This window comes from Copadichromis virginalis, linkage group LG20 (genome assembly GCF_057382275.1).
Source record: "Copadichromis virginalis isolate Kocher_CV1m ecotype Utaka linkage group LG20, C_Virginalis_male_GT1.1, whole genome shotgun sequence".
Classification (NCBI taxonomy): domain Eukaryota; kingdom Metazoa; phylum Chordata; class Actinopteri; order Cichliformes; family Cichlidae; genus Copadichromis; species Copadichromis virginalis.
In genome coordinates this window covers 25,629,892-25,650,900 of record NC_140637.1, presented here as the reverse complement: position 1 = coordinate 25,650,900, position 21,009 = coordinate 25,629,892, and the positions used below count along the sequence as shown (strand labels likewise).

The 21,009-nt window shown below is 41.8% G+C and overlaps 1 protein-coding gene across 4 annotated transcripts in view; it reads left to right on the top strand.

Annotated features, from left to right (window-relative positions):
• dennd2da (DENN/MADD domain containing 2Da) overlaps positions 1-21,009 on the top strand; it is a 35,711-nt gene that overhangs the window by 4,443 nt on the left and 10,259 nt on the right. For 3 of the 4 annotated variants that reach the window (XM_085443073.1, XM_085443074.1, XM_085443072.1), the window contains exons 2-7: positions 3,995-4,061; positions 4,169-4,252; positions 5,225-5,290; positions 17,598-17,645; positions 17,956-18,048; positions 20,524-20,699. In XM_085443073.1, the coding sequence (XP_085299199.1) occupies positions 3,995-4,061; positions 4,169-4,252; positions 5,225-5,290; positions 17,598-17,645; positions 17,956-18,048; positions 20,524-20,699 (534 nt within the window). Of the gene's footprint in view, positions 1-3,994; positions 4,062-4,168; positions 4,253-5,224; positions 5,291-14,119; positions 14,382-17,597; positions 17,646-17,955; positions 18,049-20,523; positions 20,700-21,009 lie in introns of those variants that run through there. The other variant, XM_085443075.1, reaches the window with a different exon arrangement.

Here is a 21,009-nt window from a genome sequence, read left to right as displayed (position 1 = left end):
AGGCTTTTAAATTGAACTTTAAACATAAAAAGCCAAAGAGAAACAGATGTGAAACTAACACTGGAGAAAGAGAGATATAGACATTTATGCTGGAGCTTGTGTACATATCAAACAAAATAGATTGTAAAGATAAAGGTAATTGTTAGCTTTACAGATGTTAGCAGGACTTGTTCTAGACTTTGAACAGACCTTTACTGCCTCCTACATAAAGTAATAAAATAAAGAGGAGACCATGTTTGGATTAATTGCACATATTTATACTGAAGAGGATCAGTGAGTCAGCTAAATGTGACAATTTGATTCAGAAGCTGTTTTTAAAAAGCAAAATTCCAACTTGTATTTCCACCTTTATGCATTAGCTCTAATTATTCATAATAAATAAGCACTGATTGCCTTTGTGTATCATCCCCAGTCTGAACAGCCTTCCTGGACATTCTGCTGCAGAGCTTAATAAGGGATCATTTCGACTACTGGCAAAAGAAGAAAAACACCTGTGTTTTACTGCTGCAACCTAATTTTTCAAATATTTTCCACCATGCTCCACTGATCCTACTGCGATGCATTCCTTTCTACACATGTGGTTTATATTGCCGGGGAGTTTTCCCATAGGGCCTAATCATGTCCTGTCATTTTGCTCTGTTATAAATAGTGGCTGTCTTTCCATGCAGGACCAATAATGTTCATGCAGTATGTGCAGCTCAGCTGAGTATGTTCAGTCGACAGTCAGAAAAACTCATCAACAACTGGGATTCAGTAGTGACAGTTTACTATTCACACGCGCACGCGCGCGCACACACGCACACACACACACACACACGCACGCACACACACACACGCACGCACGCACAAGTGTTAAACATAAATACCACTTAAGGTGCTATTTTTGGAAACTTGCTACATAGAAGGACAAAACATGGCGGTCAGTCTACATCGAATACTGTACAAAGTTTATATTTTCACCTTAGTACCTGAAGAATTCCAAGTAATGTTCCAAATGGCAGCCAAAAATGGACAATCCATTCATCATCTTCTTCTTCAATAATTTTTTAAAACCTGGGGTGGGTTACTGTGTACTGCAGCCAGATGGCTATAATTCAGTCCAATTAGTTTTATTTATATAGCGCCAAATCACAACAACAGTTGCCTCAAGGCTCTTTATATTGTAAGGGAGACCCTACAATAATACATATGCAGAAAAACACAACAATAATATGACCCCCTATGAGCAAGCACTTTAGCGACAGTAGGAAGGAAAAACTCCCTTTTAACAGGAAGAAACCTCCGGCAGAACCAGGCTCAGGGAGGGGCGGGGCCATGTACTGCGACCAGTTGGGGTGAGAGAAGGAAGACAGGATAAAGACATGCTGTGGAAGAGAGACAGAGGTTAATAACAGATATGATTCAATGCAGAGAGGTCTGTTAATACATAGTGAGTGAGAAAGGTGACTGGAAAGGAAAAACTCAATGCATCATGGGAATCCCCCGGCAGCCTACGTCTATTGCAGCATAACTAAGGGAGGATTCAGGGTCACCAGCCCTAACTATATGCTTTAGCAAAAAGGAAAGTTTTAAGCCTAATCTTAAAAGTAGAGATAGTGTCTGTCTCCCGAATCCAAACTGGAAGCTGGTTCCACAGAAGAGGGGCCTGAAAACTGAAGGCTCTCCCTCCCATTCTACTTTTAAATACTCTAGGAACAACAAGTAGGCCTGCAGTGCAAGAGCGAAGTGCTCTAATAGGGTGATATGGTACTACAAGGTCATTAAGATAAGATGGGGCCTGATTATTTAAGACCTTGTATGTGAGGAGCAGGATTTTGAATTCTGGATTTAACAGGGAGCCAATGAATGGAAGCCAAAACAGGAGAAATCTGCTCTCTCTTTCTAGTCCCTGTCAGGACTCTTGCTGCAGCATTTTGGATTAACTGAAGGATGAATCTTAATATCCTATAAGCAAGCTTGTCTCTCAAAATGTATATCCCAATGAAGATACCCAGGATCTGTAGTAGGACTGGGCATCGTCACTGATTTCTAGAATCGATTCAAATCGAATCGATCGATTAGATTCGAGTGACGATCACAAGGTCCTGAATCGATTCGATCCACAATTCAATTCGGAGAAATTTTGCCTCAGACAGTCAGAAATATTATAATTCTGATCACGTATCAGTACATTTCCATATTATTATTATATCTATAAAAAGAAAGCTGACACTTGCGAGACTTTATCAAAAGTGAGCATCACAGCAGATGCCTTTGTGTCAAAGTAACTGAAGATAACAGACAGAAAAACATGAAGGAGATTTTCCTGGCCCGGTTTTTTATAGCAGGTAACCTTAAACATATTCTGCAATTTTACATAATTTTAAAAAGTTTACATTTCTTCAGTACTGAACAGCAGAAATTAGTCTCTCTTGTCCAAGGTCATTTAAGTTATAAAAAAAAAAAAAAAAAAGACAGCGGCCGACAGCGCAGCGAATAATGCAGAAAACAGAGATTTGAGATGGGAAACTGTTCTTGAAGTACAGAGAGAGAGAGCTGTGCAGGAAGTGTGATTTTATCGTGGTGGAAGCAAAACAGCAAAAGTTAGAGGAAATTCATGACGATGTTTATGTGAAGCGAATTGTGATCCATAGTTTGGATCTTCTTTTGCTGCTGGTTCAGTCAATATTGTTTGGAGAGAGATAAAAACCTGCAGTTTCAGAAAGGGCGCAAACACAAAGCATGGAACCGCCGAAACATCAGAATCAGTGAGCTGTCGGCTTTCAGCCCCGACCGTGCCCGTGCTGTCGGGTGAGAAAGGCGACATCTCGCTGATTCTGATGTTTCGTGGGGTCCGTGCTTTTACATCTTTGTGCAGAATCCGTGTAACTGCTCTCATTTACTGTTTTAGCTGTTTGGTGGTTGTTGAAATTTCGTGAGGTTTAACCTGAAATTCTGGCGTTTCGGGCAAAATAAATTTATATTTAAAAATCAATTCAGGATTTTAATGAATCGATATCACGTTATCCAAGCTAGAATCGATTTTAATAGATAAATCGATAACCAAAACCCACCCCTAATCTGTAGTTTAAAACAGTTATCTACACACAGAAACAAACCAAACACATACACCCAGAGTTTCAGTGCTTGCAAAATAAAAAGTAAAAAGCAATGCAGAATGGCTGATTGCAGGTTGCAGCTTTCTCTAGAGCAAACCTGGGTTCGATCAAACCCTAGGGGTTTGGTGAGTTGGTCTCAGGGGTTCGGCAGAGCCTCTGCCATGACATGCACGGCTTATTTTGCGCACCAGTAAAAAAACATATCTGAATTTGAAAAAAAATCATATTTTATTTTTCACTAAAGAGGGGTTCAGTGACTGCGCATATGAAACTGGTGGGGTTCGGTACCTCTAACAAGGTTAAGAACCACTGCTCTAGAGTGAGGCAATTTATTTATAAATATATCTAAATATCTTTGTTTTCAATAATAATAGTGTTTGAAATATAAGAGTTGGAAGTTTTTAAATTTTTTACGCCCCTTAAAAGTCTTGTTTGAGTGTCGAGATTTGCTTCAGGTTAAATAAAGTCTTGGTAAGGAATGAGTTTGGCACTGAGCTGTTAGACTTATACTTAACAATGGCAGCAAATATCTCACAAAGATTGCCAAACACAGATAGCTGTGTGCATGTGTGTCATCCTCTCCCTCTACAGTAGTCATTGTAACTAAAACATGAGAAATACATTCATTAGTTAGATGACCCCAAAGTGACATGTTGTGCACTTACGTATACACAGATGTCTGCAGAGGACTTGCAGGAAGACAAAAGTGCCACAAACCTCATTCCTCAAGAGCGTACTGAAGATGTTTCAGCAACACACCACAAACTTATTACATGTTGACTTCTGTTACTGCACTATTACAGGTCATCACTGACAGCTCCTGCATTAATGTGAATGTACTGAACATTTACAAAGATGTCGTTTCTTCTTAGTTGTCATTTGATTTTTTTTTATAGAAGTTGGAGCAGCAACTGTCTACAAACACAAGGAGGAGCTTTGGTTTCTCGTCTCTCCGAGTCAAAAGTAGGACAGTGATGATACAAATTCATAGATGTGTTCATGTAATCAAGAATGTTCTGTTCAGCTTAGTAATAACTTTTTCATTGAGTCGGTTTGTATTGTGCCTTCAGAAAGGATCAACAGTGAAGACGGTGGATTTACACGGCGAAGGGGCCTCAGGTCTTTTTCATCGACGCGAGAGTCATCAAGAAAAGGTCAGAAACCTGTTGTGCTAGTCTGACTACCATCATGCAGCATTATGCAAACACAGGCACAGATATTCTCATAAATAAGGCCTTATATTTACAGTGTCACAGCACTAAAAGAAAACAGTGTTTTCTGAGCCCTTTCAAGTTGACAATTAAATCAATCCATGTTTGATAATGTACCAATTAACTGTAATAAATCAGTAATATCACTAATCTGTTGCCATCTGTTGTTGTGTACATCGGAGTTAGTGTTACTGATAGGCCCCAGCCTGAGGGGCCCACAGTGAACAAACAGTGTCTCTCAGCCAACATACTTACATCACTAAACTGGTCAAAGTGTACAATTTAGAAGTGTATAAACAAACAAAGATGAAGATTGTTCATTTAAACAATCACCAGCATTCTAGCAAGAGCAGTGTAACTCACAAATAAAGGTTTACACAGGTTTACCTTCTGGCAGTGGCAGTTCAGTCACACGAGGGGAGGCTAAGGAAGAATCTATCACACCTGCCCATCATACCTGTGTTAGTAAATCAGAGTTAAATAAACCAAGTGGCATACCACCTGCATATAAGAACAGTCACATTTCTCTAAATAAGGAAACACCTTTGCCTGGAGGTGAAGCAGTGACAATGCTGTAAAAGAGAAGCATGCGCCCTTAAGGCAAAAACAAAGAAAGAAAGGTGACTGTAAAAACTTCAATAAGAGTGTTTTAGGTCCAACTACATAAAAGTGACATTTCCCCTCAGACATTCACTCATGAAGGGAAAACCAGAATCAATGCTGATGTTAAAAAAGATTAGATGAAAAAGAAAAAACAGTCAGCCCGAGACGAGAAACCAAGTCCAAATCAAACTGCAGCATCCATAGGATAGTGCCAAGACATTACATTGTAAAGAATGAAACTGAGTCAGGGTTGATTGATTGATTTTATGTTTTATAATAAATAATAATCTCCAAACTCATTTCCAATCCCAGAATCTGTTCCAGATGACGATGGGGACTCACAGCTCTCAGGTGGTGAGAAACACATGATGAAGACAGGTATGTGTTTAACATGAATGCTAATGTGGACTGGTACTAATATAACACCTTTCTACTCAAACATGCAAAGCTCCTTCTACTACAAGTTCTAGCTAATGTTCACACTGTGATGGACTCACTGGGGCAGCTCTGTGTTCAGTATTGTTCCCATGGATATTTCAACACCTGTGCATCTTCATGTGCCCAGAACTGGCTAATCACCATCAGCGGTTTATCACACTCCACAATAACCTCCTTCACTTACTACCAGAGATGGGTTACTGTAATCCAATTACTTTTTCAAGTAACAAGTAAAGTAATGGATTACTATTGCAAAATGGTAATTAGATTACCGTTACTTTCCCGTAGGAACGCTGCGTTACTAAAATCGTGATTTTTTTTGCGAGAATGTCTCACGACAGTGACGTAAGCAAGTGCGACGTTCGTGACAACAGCTGTGTGCAGATCAACAATGGATCATGTATTTAGTGCGGGAGAGAGTATGAGCGTGCAGCGTTTAAAGCGTGGAAGTACTGACCTTACTTTGAGTTTGATTCCATAAAAAGTGACAAAACATTAGTGTCCGTTGTGCGTGGGAAGAAAACTTCTTTTACAGCGAAAAAAACCCCTGAACTTCCGAGCAAGCACCGAGTAGCTATGACGTAATGGGGAAACTCAGAGAAACTCGTGGATTCTTCCACTGACCACTGCGGCACACCTGCACCAGGGTAAACCTCCGCCTACCCTACTCCTGCTTTGCAGGTGCAAATAGAGCAAAAGGACCACTGAGTCTTTGACTTTATTTATTTTCTGCTGTGTTTTACTTGCATCTATTTGAAAGAGTGAGTGTAAACACACAAAAAAAGATATGTTTTATATGCTGGAATGTGCAGAAAATCGGTTTAAATATTAAACAAATTTCTTCCAGTCAGAGAATGTTGCATATAATTAAATTTTTGCTTGATGCATAAAGTTAAAAGATTAAAACTAATAAAACAAGTTTTAAAAAGGGACGTTTCCATTTGATTACATTTTGTATGATGGATTATGTAGAAAAAGTAGAATTGGGCTGAAAGATCTATCACTTTATCACCTATTCAGGTTGTAAATCGTGTTTTTAAAAAGTAACTAAGTAATTAATTACTTTTGAAAATAAGTAATCAGTAAAGTAACGGGATTACTTTGAGGAAGTAATCAGTAATTAGTTAATGATTACTTTTTTCAAGTAACTTGACCAACACTGCTTACTACCAGCTGACTTAAAGAGTCGTCTGCAGATGCAGTGTGTGACAATTTTTTTTATTTACACTTTAAACTACTTCTACAATACAAAATTTTATTCACACACAGTAAATAGGGAATTTTAGATGAAATGTCATTGCTCACACTGAAGCAAGGTAAACATGCAGGTGTGAAGAAACACCAAAATCTTTACCAAGAAAGCCAAAGGTGGGGAAAGAAGGGACATAGCAACAACCCAAATACTTCCAGTTCATGTGTGAAATATGGAGGAGTCAAGTAGTCATGTGACTAGATGAGATCATGTAGTCACATGATTCCCCCATGCTTAGTTGACTGAGCATGCATGACTGCTTCTGGTACTCGTCATTCTTGTTGATGAAATTTAGCTAGGTATGACTGAGCTCAAACATACTGCTCACCGACAAAGGTGAGCAGTATTCCTAAATAGCCAATTTATTTGGGAATTTTGATCTAAGAGGTTCCCCATTAATATGCAGAGTCAGTAATGTAAACTCATGGCACTCAAACACTGTCTTTAAACAGCCTGGACTATATAAAGTATATAAAAATGGCCTTGCTTGTTACTTTTGGTTGTAATTCTTGTGGATAAAGACAATCCTCAAAAGTACTGCAGCTGTGTTGTCAGCATTTCTCTCCAGATGTGTTCAGACACAGTTAGACAAATAACACAAATACTGGTGGTTTGAATCTAAGAAAAAGCTTTCGGATACAGAATGAAAATGAAAGTCATTTTTAAAAAGAAGTGAAAACAATGTGAAAGGTCTTGTTTCATGAATCATCATAAAACAAGGTTGACCTATTTTCAACAAATCCACTCCCTCTAAGGAAGACGCTGTCAGGAAATGGCTGTGTGGTGAGCATACATGCAGAACTCAGGAAACCAGGTGTAAATGATAGAAATGTAGTTTTAATGCTGATTATTCACAAAGTTACAAAAAGTCCAAGACAAATGCAGGTCAACACCAGGGAACCGCAGGGTGGGAAAACAAACAACCTCGAGGACGGACATCACAAAGAAGAGGAGACAACACGGGGGGGAGGGGAAACCTGGCAGCACTGCTGAAACCAATGGAGAAAGTCAAATGACCAAAACTGAAACCAAAACACAAAATGAAAAACAGGTAACAGACGTATACAAAACCAAGGCAGAAAAAGAGTTCAGGTGATGGCTAGATAATCCATGACAAGAGTTGAGCAGCTCGACGGGTCGGCCAGGAGCCCAACAGAGGAGGTGTTCTGGGAGCCGCACAGGTGGCCAACTGGTGTAGATGAAAAAGACCTCCAGTGGTTTGGTTGGATGCTGGCATCGGCAAAGGGGATAGGACCCCTTAGAAAACCATAAATGGAAGAAAGGCCAAGGAGGGCTACTTTTGCGGAAGTGACAGGACTCCTTAGGTGCCCGGGCTGGTGATGACAGAATAAAAGACAAACCCTCTGGCTAACAGGCTGGTGGCAAGGCTGGACTGGGACAAAAAATCGGCCCGGGCATTTTGACTAGAGACCGGCCCACCAGGATAAAGATTGAAAATGTGACGTCATTCAGGGATAAAACCGCAAAGGATTCTGGGAACTTGTGGCAAGAGGTACTAGCGCACGCAGGCTTTCAATTGAACTCAGTTACACAGCGATAAAAAGAAACCCAAAAAATGGCAAGAAGCTGTTGTATTATTAACTGCAATAGCCGGTCGCATGACAGCCACAGGAAGCCGACGGGTAAAGAGATCGGTTTTTTTTTATCGGATTACGTCGTTGAAGTGAAATTTTTTAAGCCATGTTTCCGAAGTAAGAGCCGATGGATGGTCTGGATATACCAAATATAACGTCTCAGAACACTCCAGCTCACATGTTAGTCTGCTCCAAGCATTCCAATTCAATTCAATTTTATTTCCCACAAAGGTCAGAGTTTTGTAGTAGTTAATACGTCATTTTTCTTAACATAATTGGTGATATAGGTTACAAGCAAGTCTGGCGCTGAACAGAAATTGTCGCGCTATGCTCCTTTGTTTATTGTGCATAAATAGTGAATTGTCACAATATTGCGTTTCACTCCTGTTATTACCATGGTACACTGACAAAAACATATACTTTTATTCACAGGATAAAACAGTTGTTTTGTATCACTTATTGTCCATTGCGATTACAATATAAAATATTATTGTCACTGCTACATTTCTGTAATGCTACTGTAACCGGTTTCTGCTTCATCCCGCTGCAACAGTTCGGCCCAAACAGACTCCTCGACTCTGCGTTGTGTAGTGTTTTTAAAAAGACAAGGAGTCTCTGATCGATCGTTGCCACTTTATTTCCTAAATGGAAACAACTGTGTATTATCAGTGCACAGGCTCGCCATACACCACTCCGCACAGCACACTCTCGTATGGCTACGGCAGACTGGCAGCGATTACTGCAGCAATATTACAATTTCTAATATACAATAAAATAACAGCAACAACAAATGATGTACCTGAATGGAAACAACGGTGTATTATCAGTGCACAGGCTCGCCACACACCACTCCGCACAGCACACTACGGCAGAACATCTCATTAGCATTCCGCTTTAGCATACAGTTTCACACATTAATAAACAAATGAAAAGTACATAAAACTGGTGTTGGACAAGTGTCCACTAAGCACTTATTACACTCGGTGCTCGTCAGCTAATCAAACATGTTTTATGTGTCTGTACTACTTAGCTATATTGTGTGCGGAACAATACAACTCACCTCTCGTATAGCTACGGCAGACTGGCAGCGATTACTGCAGCCAGCCACACCGAGAGGGGGGCGCTGTTTCCCCATTACACTGATATTTGTGGCAAGTGGAATAATACCACATAAACACTGTTACACTACCAGAAATTATTTCCACTACTAATTAATTACCGTTGAGCTCAAAGGTCCTATTAATAAACGGTTAACGAATGTGTATTTATGAAGACGATTTGTGAGACTGGTAAACTTATGATACGTACAATAGTCTTTCGTTCTACACGGTGCATTTCAAGGTCCTGTACCCATCCGTCGGTAAACTGTACCTGGGCTTGTTGCAGTGACCTGAAGTTACTAAAGTTCATGAGTGTATGCACTCACTCCAAGAAGCGTATAATTATAAATCTGAGCGTGGTGAAAGTTGGGCAGCACGCTGACGTCTTTTGTCCACTCTTTCACTCCTTTGATTTTTTCCTCGTATCTTTTCTTTGTCTTTTCGTCGAGTCTGTCTTTGTACGGACCGGCATTGTTCTCCTTTTGTTTTGTACATTCCTTTTTTGTGCGGCAAAGAAAAAAAAGAAGGTATTGGAACCGGAGAATGAATGTTTTGCGGTGCTGCAAATGTTTGCATTTGATGCGGTACTTGGATTGTTTTGCCACGAGTTCCCGGCATGCAATGCGCGAAAATCACGTGATTGCTAAAGAAGGGGGAGGGTGCAGCCAGCCTCCTCGGCTGTAATTGGTCCAGCCCAGAGTCGATCATGACCAATTGGCCAATCCAACACCTTTCATTATATATACCCTTCCTAAAAAAATAAAATAAAATAAATAAATAAATCCATCCGCCCATAAAAACAAAAAATCGCCAGCGGCCCACCGGGCAAATGCCCGGTATGCCCGATGGCCAGTCCAGCTATGGCTGGTGGTGACTGAGAAGACAGAGGTCTTCAGGAGGCCATACAGATGGAGTCCCTAAGGAGGGAGGCGGCTGGCAATTGCTGACTGGCAGACGAATGTTAAGCTTTTGGAAATCCTTCCATAGCTGTGACTTTAACACTAGTGAAAATTTGTGGACAATGCTTAAAAGCTAATTGGAACCAGACAGAGTGTCAGATTAGATTAAAATAAATACAAAGCTCGTGTTGCGACACTGTAAAATGTAGATCTAAACCAAATAAAGAATAGAATAATCCTTTAATTGTTCCACAAGGGGAAATTTGGTTGTATCAGCAGCAAACCCCCCCCCCCCCCAAAAAAAAAAAACCCCACACACATATACAAACAGAACAGGACACAGAACAGAAACACAATTTTTACATATTTACATCGTGGACAATAGTTACCAAAGCAGAGTACTGTACAGTTATTAAAATTAGAGTGCAGATAAGTGGCAAACCCAGGTTGTAGTGTGCAAACAGAGCAGAGCAGGTTACTGAAAGATGTTTAAATAGCAAAGAATATTTAAAATAATTAGAAAAGTGAAGATTGTGTATTGTACCTGTGCATTAAAAATTATGAAGCCGTGCTGCTGTGAGAGATACAGTGTGCAGTTTAGCATTATCTTGCTGAAATCTGCCAGCCCTTCCTTCAAACAGACAAACTGAATGGGAGGATACGTTGCTCTGAAACATGTATATATCTTTCAGTGGACAATTCTACAGTCACTGATGCACTGATGCATACCCACACCAGAGATGCAGGTTTTTTAAGTGAGCGCTGAGAACGAGCCGGGTGGTCTCTCTCCTCTTTAATACAAACAGCAAAATTTCGCCTGTAGTCAGAAGAGTTTTCTACTTCAGCCCAGAGGAGACGCCGCATTCACACCGGGCTTCTTCTTTGCATGACAGGGCATTTGTAGATAAGTAAACCATCGTAAACCAGATCAAACTAATACGTGAAAGTTTACTGAATATCAATTTATTTTAACTTTTAAAATCACGTATTTTTGAATATGACAGGTAATCAGTGTTGGAAAGGTTACTTTTAAAATGTATTCCATTACTTTTAAACATATAACACTGTCAAAAGTGTTAATTTAACACTCAACAGTGTTGTATTTAACACTCAGAGGTGTGGACCCATATAGACACTCTAGTGTTAATTTAACACTGGAGATTTTGCTGTGAAACGGGACAGACATGACTGGGGGATAGGACAGGGAGAAAGAAAACCAAAGGGGAGAAGAGACGGTGAGAAAGGGGGGGAAGAGAGAGAAGAAAAAACAAACAAACAAAAAACAAACAAACAAACAAAACACCTGGGTCACCTGTATGGAGAAAAAAAACAGAAGAGAAAGCAAACAACAAAGAGCAACATAATAAAAAAAACAGCACCATCACAATAAACTAGCTAGCAGTAGATAACAGTAGATACTAAATAATAAACGATATTGTGCAGCACGCAAGATAGACAGCGCACGATGTGCTTTGAGGCAGCAGCCAAGAAAGCTGTAGTCCGCGTCTGTGAACACCCGTGTGTACACCTGTGTGGATCAGCATGCTTGTATTCCAAAGGTTTCTCCATGTAACGATCTGCTAGGGAGTGTGGGGAGCCATAGCCCTGTCCACCAGGGTATGAAGCAGGTATGGAGGAGATCCAGGCCCCAGATATCCAGAGGCCCCAGAGTACAAGGACCCGAGGAGGACCACCAAAGGGGGGGAACCATGCCACCCTCCTGGGAATAGCTGAGTAGAGCCCCAAAGGAGAGGTCACCCCGCAGCTACAGAGGCCAGAGGGGGTTGCAGTGGCGTGCCCGCGGGCTCTGCCGGCAGCCAGCTGTGCCAGAGAGGACCGAGCTTCAGGCCCAGAGGCCAGAGGCCTGACGGCATCCCACCCCCCGGAAGGAGCCCAGCTGGGCCACAGGCGCCCGGCCCCACCAATCGGCCACCAGGAGTGAGCCGATACATACATGAGCGCCCAGCCCCAGACGACAAGGACCACCAACACACCAACGTCTGAGGGCATCAGCCACCGGCAGGGAGTGTGGTGAGGGGAGATAGGCCTCCGTACTTTAGAGGGCCTGAGATGTACCCAGAGAGGTTGAGTCTAAGACCCAACCTGACATATAGACACAGACGAACAGGCACACGCGGACACAGACGTGCATTCTCACCCCATATGCACAACCAAATACTCGGCACTCACCCAACGTGTAGACAGACACAAATAGACACTGCACAGACAGTCGCACTCCCCAAACATACTCTATATCCCAGGTCCAGGTACCCCCGCCCTCAGAGGGGCAAGCCGCACCTAGACCCAGGAGATGTAACCCTTCTCTCTGGGGTGGAGGCAAGCGAACCACCTCCTTATCTGCAGTAGCAGGGAGGCCCCACATCCCAGACCCCAGTCTGACGGCCAGCACCTCCTCCCAGCCCCCCAGCCCTGACGGCTAACAGAACCGGGGTGAGTGAAGACCTCAAACCTCCCTACGCCCGCTCATATGTAGTGTTGATGTGTGCTGTTCTAAAGTGCATTTAAAACTCAGGAGAGCATGGTTCCTGCTTCCTCTCAGAGAGCAGCACAGCTCTTCCCGAAAACCCTTAGTGTCTAAATGCATTTAAAATTGAGGGTAGGGCACCAGCGCCAGAGGTGGGTTGGAGTACACCGACCATCCTCTGGATGCTGTAAAACGTGTCCACCCCCAAGGCCCTATATGTACAGTATGTGTTACGTGAGAGTGAGTAATGTGGATGTCTAGGTTGCAGAATAAAATTAAAATACAGTTACTCATATTTTGTATTTTAAATACGTAACGGCGGTACATGTATTCCGTTACTCCCCAACACTGCAGTAAAACATGTCCTAAAGTTTCTCATTTGTTGATGTACATTATATCCAGCTTTAACTCGTCCCAGGAGCCTGTAACATAATTTATCCTTATGCCTACAGTAATATTAAATATAACGAAGCGTACTAATGTTTATATTTTACGGTTGCATCGTTATTACACGGACTATACACAATCCTTCAGACAAATACGATAGTTCATACACGACATATTGGCATGAAGCTCAATGATTACAGTCAGAAGATAACATTCCCTGTGATTAAAACATTTATATTTTGTGTTTCACAACATCCCAGTTTTCCCACTTGTGTCAAGCCAGCCTTGACTTTGAAAAGGCTTTTATTTTGGAAAGCAAAATCAGAATGACTTGAAATTGACATGGTAACATCGTGAGGTTGTATCCTGTTGATTTAAAGTGAAATTATTCTGTGGAAACAGAAAATTTCCTTTTTAGAGCATTCTGAAATCACTGAAAGTTAGGTAAGTTATGGGCATTTTCAACAGGCCATTATTTTGGAAGGCAAAATCAGAATGACTTGAAATTGACATAGTACCATGGTGTGGTTGTACACTTTTGATCTAAAATGGATTCATCCTGTGGAAAGAGCAATTTTCAGTTTTAGAGCGTTCTGAATTCTTTAAAAGAGTAGGTCGTATTTAATTGTACCTGACCTGATCACTAATTCCCGTAGGCGCCCTCACTAACAAACAGTATTTCTCAGAGGTGTCATCCAGTCTCATCATGTCTCTGACAGAAAACCAATTAAGGAGGCCTGACTGTGCTTTGTGAGTTTGAGTTGGAGTTGAGTTGGCACGCTGCTGTTTCAAGTCACCGCCTGCTTGCTGCATACAGCTGGAAGAGCTAACCGCTTCCGTCGAAAAATAACTAAATGAAGCAATGTTTGAGGGCTCTAGTGCTGCGTTCATGAATATCGGGTTTGTTGCGACAACATTACTCCAACATCCGCTCATTAACTTTCTTCTACTTATTTTATGGTATTTTTGTTGGCTTTTTATTCTTGGCTCGGTAGTTTCTAGAAGCAAATCAGGTCCTCAAGAGTGGGACGATAAAACCGCGAAGAACCGAACGAAACACGCAACACTTCGTTTGTCCCACATAACGCGAACGCAGCACCTACAGCGGTAACCTACTTCAGCGTACATAGTAGTTGAGCGCGAGGTTAAAATGCTATGTGTGTAGCATGCAGCGGGATGACGATGGTAAAATACTGCCGTGCTGTTACTGAGTGTGCTGATAGGAACCCCCGACAGTAGAGCGGCAGCAATGAGTGAGACTGTGAAGAAGAGACGGAAAGGAGTCCGACTGACGAACCCCAAAAACAGATGGAGTGAGTACTGGATATTAGAGAAGTCTTACCGCTGGATAACCCGAGTCCACCTAAGTTATTATCATGATGTTACTGAGCGGTGTAGTTTCTCGACAAACACGGTACCTGCCGAAACTTGCTGAAGTAACTTATCTCGAACAGGTTGCGCCCATGTGTGTATCGGTGTTTTTCCACTTCATTGTAGGGAAACCTCTGCTGTTCATTTACAGCTGACATAAAGTGCAGCGTGGAGGTTACGACCTAAATACTTGACCTCTGTGATGTGTTTACAGTCCGTGACATGAAACTTGTTGAGCTTGTCGTGATGCTGTGTTCATGGTATGAGCCTAAAATGTTGTTTGGGGCTGTGTCAGGTGCACATATGATCATTTAGCTTGTGGTCAGCTTGAACTGTGATGGTCTGTAAGCTTGCCCTCACATCTGTTTTAGTTCATCTACTGTGCGCATGTTGTGGATGTTGCTGTAGATTGCCTTGTAGCCTCAGGAGGTGAAATGACAGCCAGTTTGAAAGGCTGCTTTTAGCTGCATTAGCTGCTGGAAGAACACCTTTTCAGCGCAGGCTTAGGTGGAAAACACATGGTGCTTATGAAGGGAAACAGTCTATATCATGGATAAAACTTTCCATTGGGTAAACAGATAAATTGGCAGATTTGTGATATAAAGGCTGCAGGAATGAACAAGAACATGGAAACAGGATATCAGGCAGCTTTAGTTAGTCTTGCTTTAATCACCTCCTTTGACTTGACAGCATCTTGTTATAACATGTTTAAGACCCTGTGGGCCCGAGGGAGGGCTGTTTTTTTTTTTTTTTTACACCCACATCACATCAGAGCTGAAAAGAAGTAGCTCAAAAACGCAGCAGTGTGTAGGGTCAAGAAAGAGTCAAACTGACACTAAAACACAACCTGAGACGTGTTTTTGTCCCGCGGGCTCATTCAGCACAGTTCTGCAAGTTACTGAGTGGGAAGGCACTGCCACTGGTGTTTACACAGGACAACAGATTGCAAATGCCAAAGTTGTGTACTGCAGACTCAGTAAACATTGTCAGGGACTTGGCCAGACTGAAGTGAAACCTGGACTGTGTCCTGCAGCTGCTTATTTAATCTGCTCTGGCTGCAATTTGTCTGTGTGTGGAGTGTGGTCGCTCAACATGTACATGCAGCAAAGAGTGGAGTGACAACCACAAACGAGTTAGCTCAAAATGATTTAGAAGAGCTGTGGTGTTCAAAGTGAACTTTGGTTTAACAGAGTTCAGCTCAGACGGATCGATTGAATCTAACCTAGAAACTGTCTTTGGTTTGTTTTTGTTTGTTTCTGTTTTTCCACCAACCACACAGTCAGCGTATACTTTAGCCTCCTGATATGATGTGATATGTTTTCAAAATGATTATTTAATTGCATTATGTGTATATCTATCGATCTATCGCTTCCACAGTTCATGGTGACTTGTGCAATTGGCTTAAAGTTGGCATGTAGTAATAATAATAATAATAATAATAATAATAATAATAATAATATGCGTGTGTGAGAGACTGGGAATTATAATGGATGTATTAATTTTAACTTTACTTTTACTTTTTTGCTTAAGATAGAAACTAGTTACTTCCTGAAGTCTTGAGTTCAGCTGGCAACTTGACTCTTGAAGCACCTGCTCCCTGCTGAGAGCCCCCCTCTTTATGTGACTTAGTGTTTTTGACTGACAGAAATGGTTCAGGGCTTGAACACTCTGATTGGCTGGGGGTTTCAGTTGGTAGTTTACACGATCGCCTTGTGCATGTGAGTTTTTTCCAGATACTATTCTAATTGTTGGCTGTGGATGTGAGGTAGATAAACTTGGATAACTTTAAGTTTCCGGGACAAAACTCAGTTTCATTGTATGGTCAAACAGTGGTTTGAAGTACTGTGAGTGGTTAGTGTGATTAGAAAAGAGCCAAATTCACTCTGTTTATCTGAGCTCAGGGACCCTTCAGTAAACACCATCTATTTAGAGGAAGTGATACTTTCATGGTTTCATAGGTGAGCCAGTAGACAGTCTGTCTACTTTTCTATTTTTTGACAAGCTGGCAGGTTCACATCTCGATCACTCGTCGTCGTATGGCTGCTGTGCTGGTCTCCCAAGGCAAGTGACCCTGCTGCAGCCAGGGCTTCTCTTTTTGGCCTTTTTCTTTAGTCTGCCAGTTGTGCATGGAAACAGGGTTGTATCTAGCCTGCTATGTTTGGGTTAGCAGCTTAAAAACACTAGATGGGAGCTTAGGAGCGACAAAGACTGGTGTTTAGAGCCGCTGACTACAAACCCACTGGGAACTAATTTAAGTCTTTGTTCGGATGCTGATGTCTCTGACTTACTTTAACTGTCTTCCATGCAATGATTATTTGTGTTTTAGACACAAAGATTTACTTATTTTATGGTAACTGCTTACTTGGTGATGGATCTATTTAATATAGAAAGAAAACCCCACAGAAATAACACTGGTATAGTTGACTTTCACTTTTATTTGGCTGTGGATGTGAGATAGATAAGCTTCCAAAGTTTGTAGGACAAAATGTTGTTTAACTATATATTTAAATGTATTTTGTTGTCCGAAGCACTTCTTTCCCTGCCTTTGATTGCCTCTTTAATACTTTTTGATTTTGAAACAAACTGATAAACTTGAGCTTTGTCTTTGTTTGTCTTGGTGATAGAAACCAGCCTATCACCAAGTTCTTAAGTGATGTACAGTTTAAATGGTATTTAACACATTGTTGTTGATGCTGTCTATTTACCAAAAAGGCTTGCTCTCCAGTGTTTTTGATTCTGAGATGATGTGAAGCACAAGTTGGGGGAAATTCCTTCCTCAGAGTGTAAAACAAACAGATGATTCAGCAGACTGTCAGCGCTGCAGTATAAACACGGGATTAATAAAGAGGACCTATGTAGCAAAAGCTTTGTTACTAGGTAACAGAAACATGTTAGGGGCTGTTGTCTCAGTACATCGTAGCTGCTAATCATAAAGCTACGCTTGTTATTTACACAGGGCGACTTAAGGCGTGGGGTCTAAAGGGCTCAATTCCAGCTCATTGGTTTCTAACGTCTCACTGTTGTAGTGCACTGCATTCTTATACTTTAATTAATACAATCCAAATACCTGTAGCTGTCATTTTTTTGTGTACGTGCACAGAACATAGACAGAAGCTGACTCGGACATCTTCATTCACGTATTCTGTTGTGTTGTTTAGGTGAACAACCCATGGGTAACATCATCACGGATGTTTCTGAGAAGCATGGTAAGTGCAGATCATCTTTCCTTTGGGTACTCGAGTAATGGTTTCATAACTGAAAGTCAGTCTTAAAGAATGCTCAACTAAAACAACTGCCTTGTGAGTTTTATAGTCTACTCATAGGACATGTTAGTCACAGTTTCACATTTATTTCAGGCATAATGGTGTTAATGGACTTAACCTGAACAGAAATCTGATAAGCTAGAGTGCTGGAAAAGAGGACAGAGATTTATGAGGCTTTAAGCGAGCAGAGGAGGTATGGGGAAGTGAGCACCGACGTATGTTTTCAGTACTGAGCAGCTGCTGGTTTCTCCAGGTGCCATTCCATCAGGCGAAGATGACGGACGACAAGGGCCCTTCAAGAGGATTAGTGCCATCTGGTCCTCCTTCCGCAAAGGCAAAAGGGACAGTGAGTATTATCCTGTTGAAAACTGATTTTTGAAGGTGCCGCTGGACATTTGGACACGTCGTGATTAGATGTCAACACAGTTTCCAAATGTGTGACTGTAGTCGTGGTTGACCTCACGTGCACCGCTGAGCTGATGTGAGCAGTGTTCTGTTGCAGATGCTAGGTCTTTTTTGGCCAGCGTTAAATCTCGTTTCCTCTCGCGCATTTGTTGTGACAACACAGGAAGTACTGGTTAAATAACCCAGTGCATCAAGGGCAGAGATTTTAATATTGTGCAGTACAGTCTCCACCAGACATCAGGGCAGTGAAATGTTTCTATATTTATTATAATATTTAAGTATAATTGAATAATTAATAATAGAATGATTATAATTTTAAAGCCATTATTAATTGTACATACAAGGCTATTGTTTAAAAATGAGACATTTAAAGGTTTTCAGCATCAGAGCAGCTGTTTTATGTTTGAGCCTGAACACTGTCATTACAGCCAGGTGGTTCAACCTCTGGCTCCCTCAGTCTGCAGCCAGAGACTGAATCCAGTTTTGAAGGTTGTTTCCTGATGTGTTCAGTATGTGTAAATCTTAGATAGAAAGCACTTAAGTGTTGTATGAATGGGTGAATGTAGCGTGTTGTTTAAAGTGCTTGGAGTGCTGAAGCAGAGTAGAAAAGCACTACATAAGAACCAAAGAACCAGTCCATTTAGCATTTCCCTTTTTTGAACAGCAGTGGAGACACTACTCACAAATGCATGCAGAGGTGCCCTGCTGGCGCCATTCCCGCTGTCGGCACTGGGTCGCCACATTATGCTGACAGATCGGTCTCCAAATGAGTCGTCACACCCCCACGATCAGGCAGCAGGTCCCTCTTTTCCACGCTGGCCTTCTGGGGCCTCTCTCCCCCCAGTGCTCACCTAGCTTCCTTTTAATAGGTCTTTTAAACAGCTGATAGGCCACATCTGGACACACCCATGCCTCAGCAGGTGATCACTATCAGCTAATTGTCCCATACCCAGCAGGTCCACAGTGGAACATCATAAAATCATGCAAATAAAAACTACACTCAGAAGTAAACACTAAAATCAGGTCCAATATAAAAGATAGATACAAATTTCCACTGTGTGACATACCCCAGCTGGGATAAGCTCCGGTGCCCCCCGTGAACCTGAAAAGGATAAGCTGAAGCGAATGGATGGATGGACTAAAAGTAGTTGCAAAGTGAGGATGTGAATAAAATGTTATAGAAAGGAGCTTCTATTTTTTCCAATGTAAGTTTGAGAAGATGGAAACAGTGACAATGATTAAAAATGAATTAAATTAAATTTGATTTATATGGCGCCAGATCACAACAACAGACGCCTCGAAGTGCTTAAGTCCAGTTCAGCTACCAGCCAGTAGAATACAATACATTTATTGTCATTGCATGTGTTGCATACAACAGAATCACAATGTCTAAAAAATCTATACTGATGGAGAGAGTTGTTTTTGGTGTCACAGGGTGATGGGCAGAGTTCAGTTTAGTGATGGCTGTTGGATAAAAACTGTTCCTCATGAACCTGGCAGTTCGTGGATTTGCTAAGCTATACTGTTTGTCAGAGGGGAGCTGGGTGAAAAGATTGTGACAGTGTGATGTCCTTCACAATGCTCCATCTCTGCTACTTCAAAGCAATGATGATTTAGGGAGAAGTTGTTATGGGAGCACCCCTCAGACTGTGCACCTCACCTTATTCCTATTTGAGATGAGTACCACCAGTGGGGTGTGGGGCACAAGTCTTGCCATCTGTGGACTGTCACTGAGAAAATCCAGTATCCACTGATATAACTGACTGCTGAAGACAAGGTCAAGCATTTTACTTATCAACTACTTCTGGTAGATAGAAAAGTCACTTTAGACTTTTAGACCAGACTGACCAACTGTGCACAACCTAGATTAACTACAAGAAAGCTTATGACTCTGTGTCACAAACATAAATCCTGGAATGACTAGAACTATACATGATCTAAGAGCTTTCATCAGACTGGGATGGGGCGAACAACACTACAGGCCAACTTCAATAGCACAACTCTGCATGAAGTGCAGGATTTAGTAAGGAGGAGCTGCTCTGTCCCCACTGCTTTTCTGTACAGGCCTGAACCCCTCAGTCAGGTCAGTCCAGACACTTTTTTTCCCAAGCTCTTTAGACTGTAGTTCTAGACATTCCAGGTACCATGTGTGAGGCATCAAGTCATAGGTTGAATAGGGTCGTCAGTCTACTCTTATAGTCTCAAGGAACTGCTCTGTCTAACAGTAGCTGGTGTTTCGCATTTCTCTCTCTTATATCTCTCATTAGTGTGTTTGTGTGTATCATATATGGTCTTTAATGTTGTAACTTCTCCAATTTCTAACTGGTGTGTTGTATTCATACAAATAAGAACTATTGGGAAATGCATGATCAAGCACACTAAATGTGTTTGTGTTTTCTTTTTTATCTTCACATAGGAGTCAAAGAGCCTGAGCTTACAGAGCCACCTGGTCTGGAGGCAGCAGAGAACACAACCAGGCAGCACCGCTATGCCAGTGGTCAGTACTTCTTTGAGTATCTGGTGGTGGTCAGCCTCAAGAAGGCCAAGGACAGCAATACCTACGAACCTCAGATTACCTACCAGTTTCCCAAGGTCAGTATGATCGTGAAGGCCAAATATGCTTGTCCACCACTATGTCTGGTTGGTTAGCCACCACCATTTTGTCCGTCTGTATCTGGAAGTCCCACAGGATCTTAGCTCAGTCATTCTCCACCACCCTTGGGGGCGTCTCCCATTTTGACATCGGGACTTCCAGGTTATACTCGACACAGATGTTCCTGTACACTATGCCGGCCACTTGGTTATGGCGTTCCATGTATGCCTTGCCTGCTAGCATCTTGCAACCTGCTGTTATGTGCTGGATTGTCTCTGGGGCATCTTTACACAGCCTGCACCTGGGGTC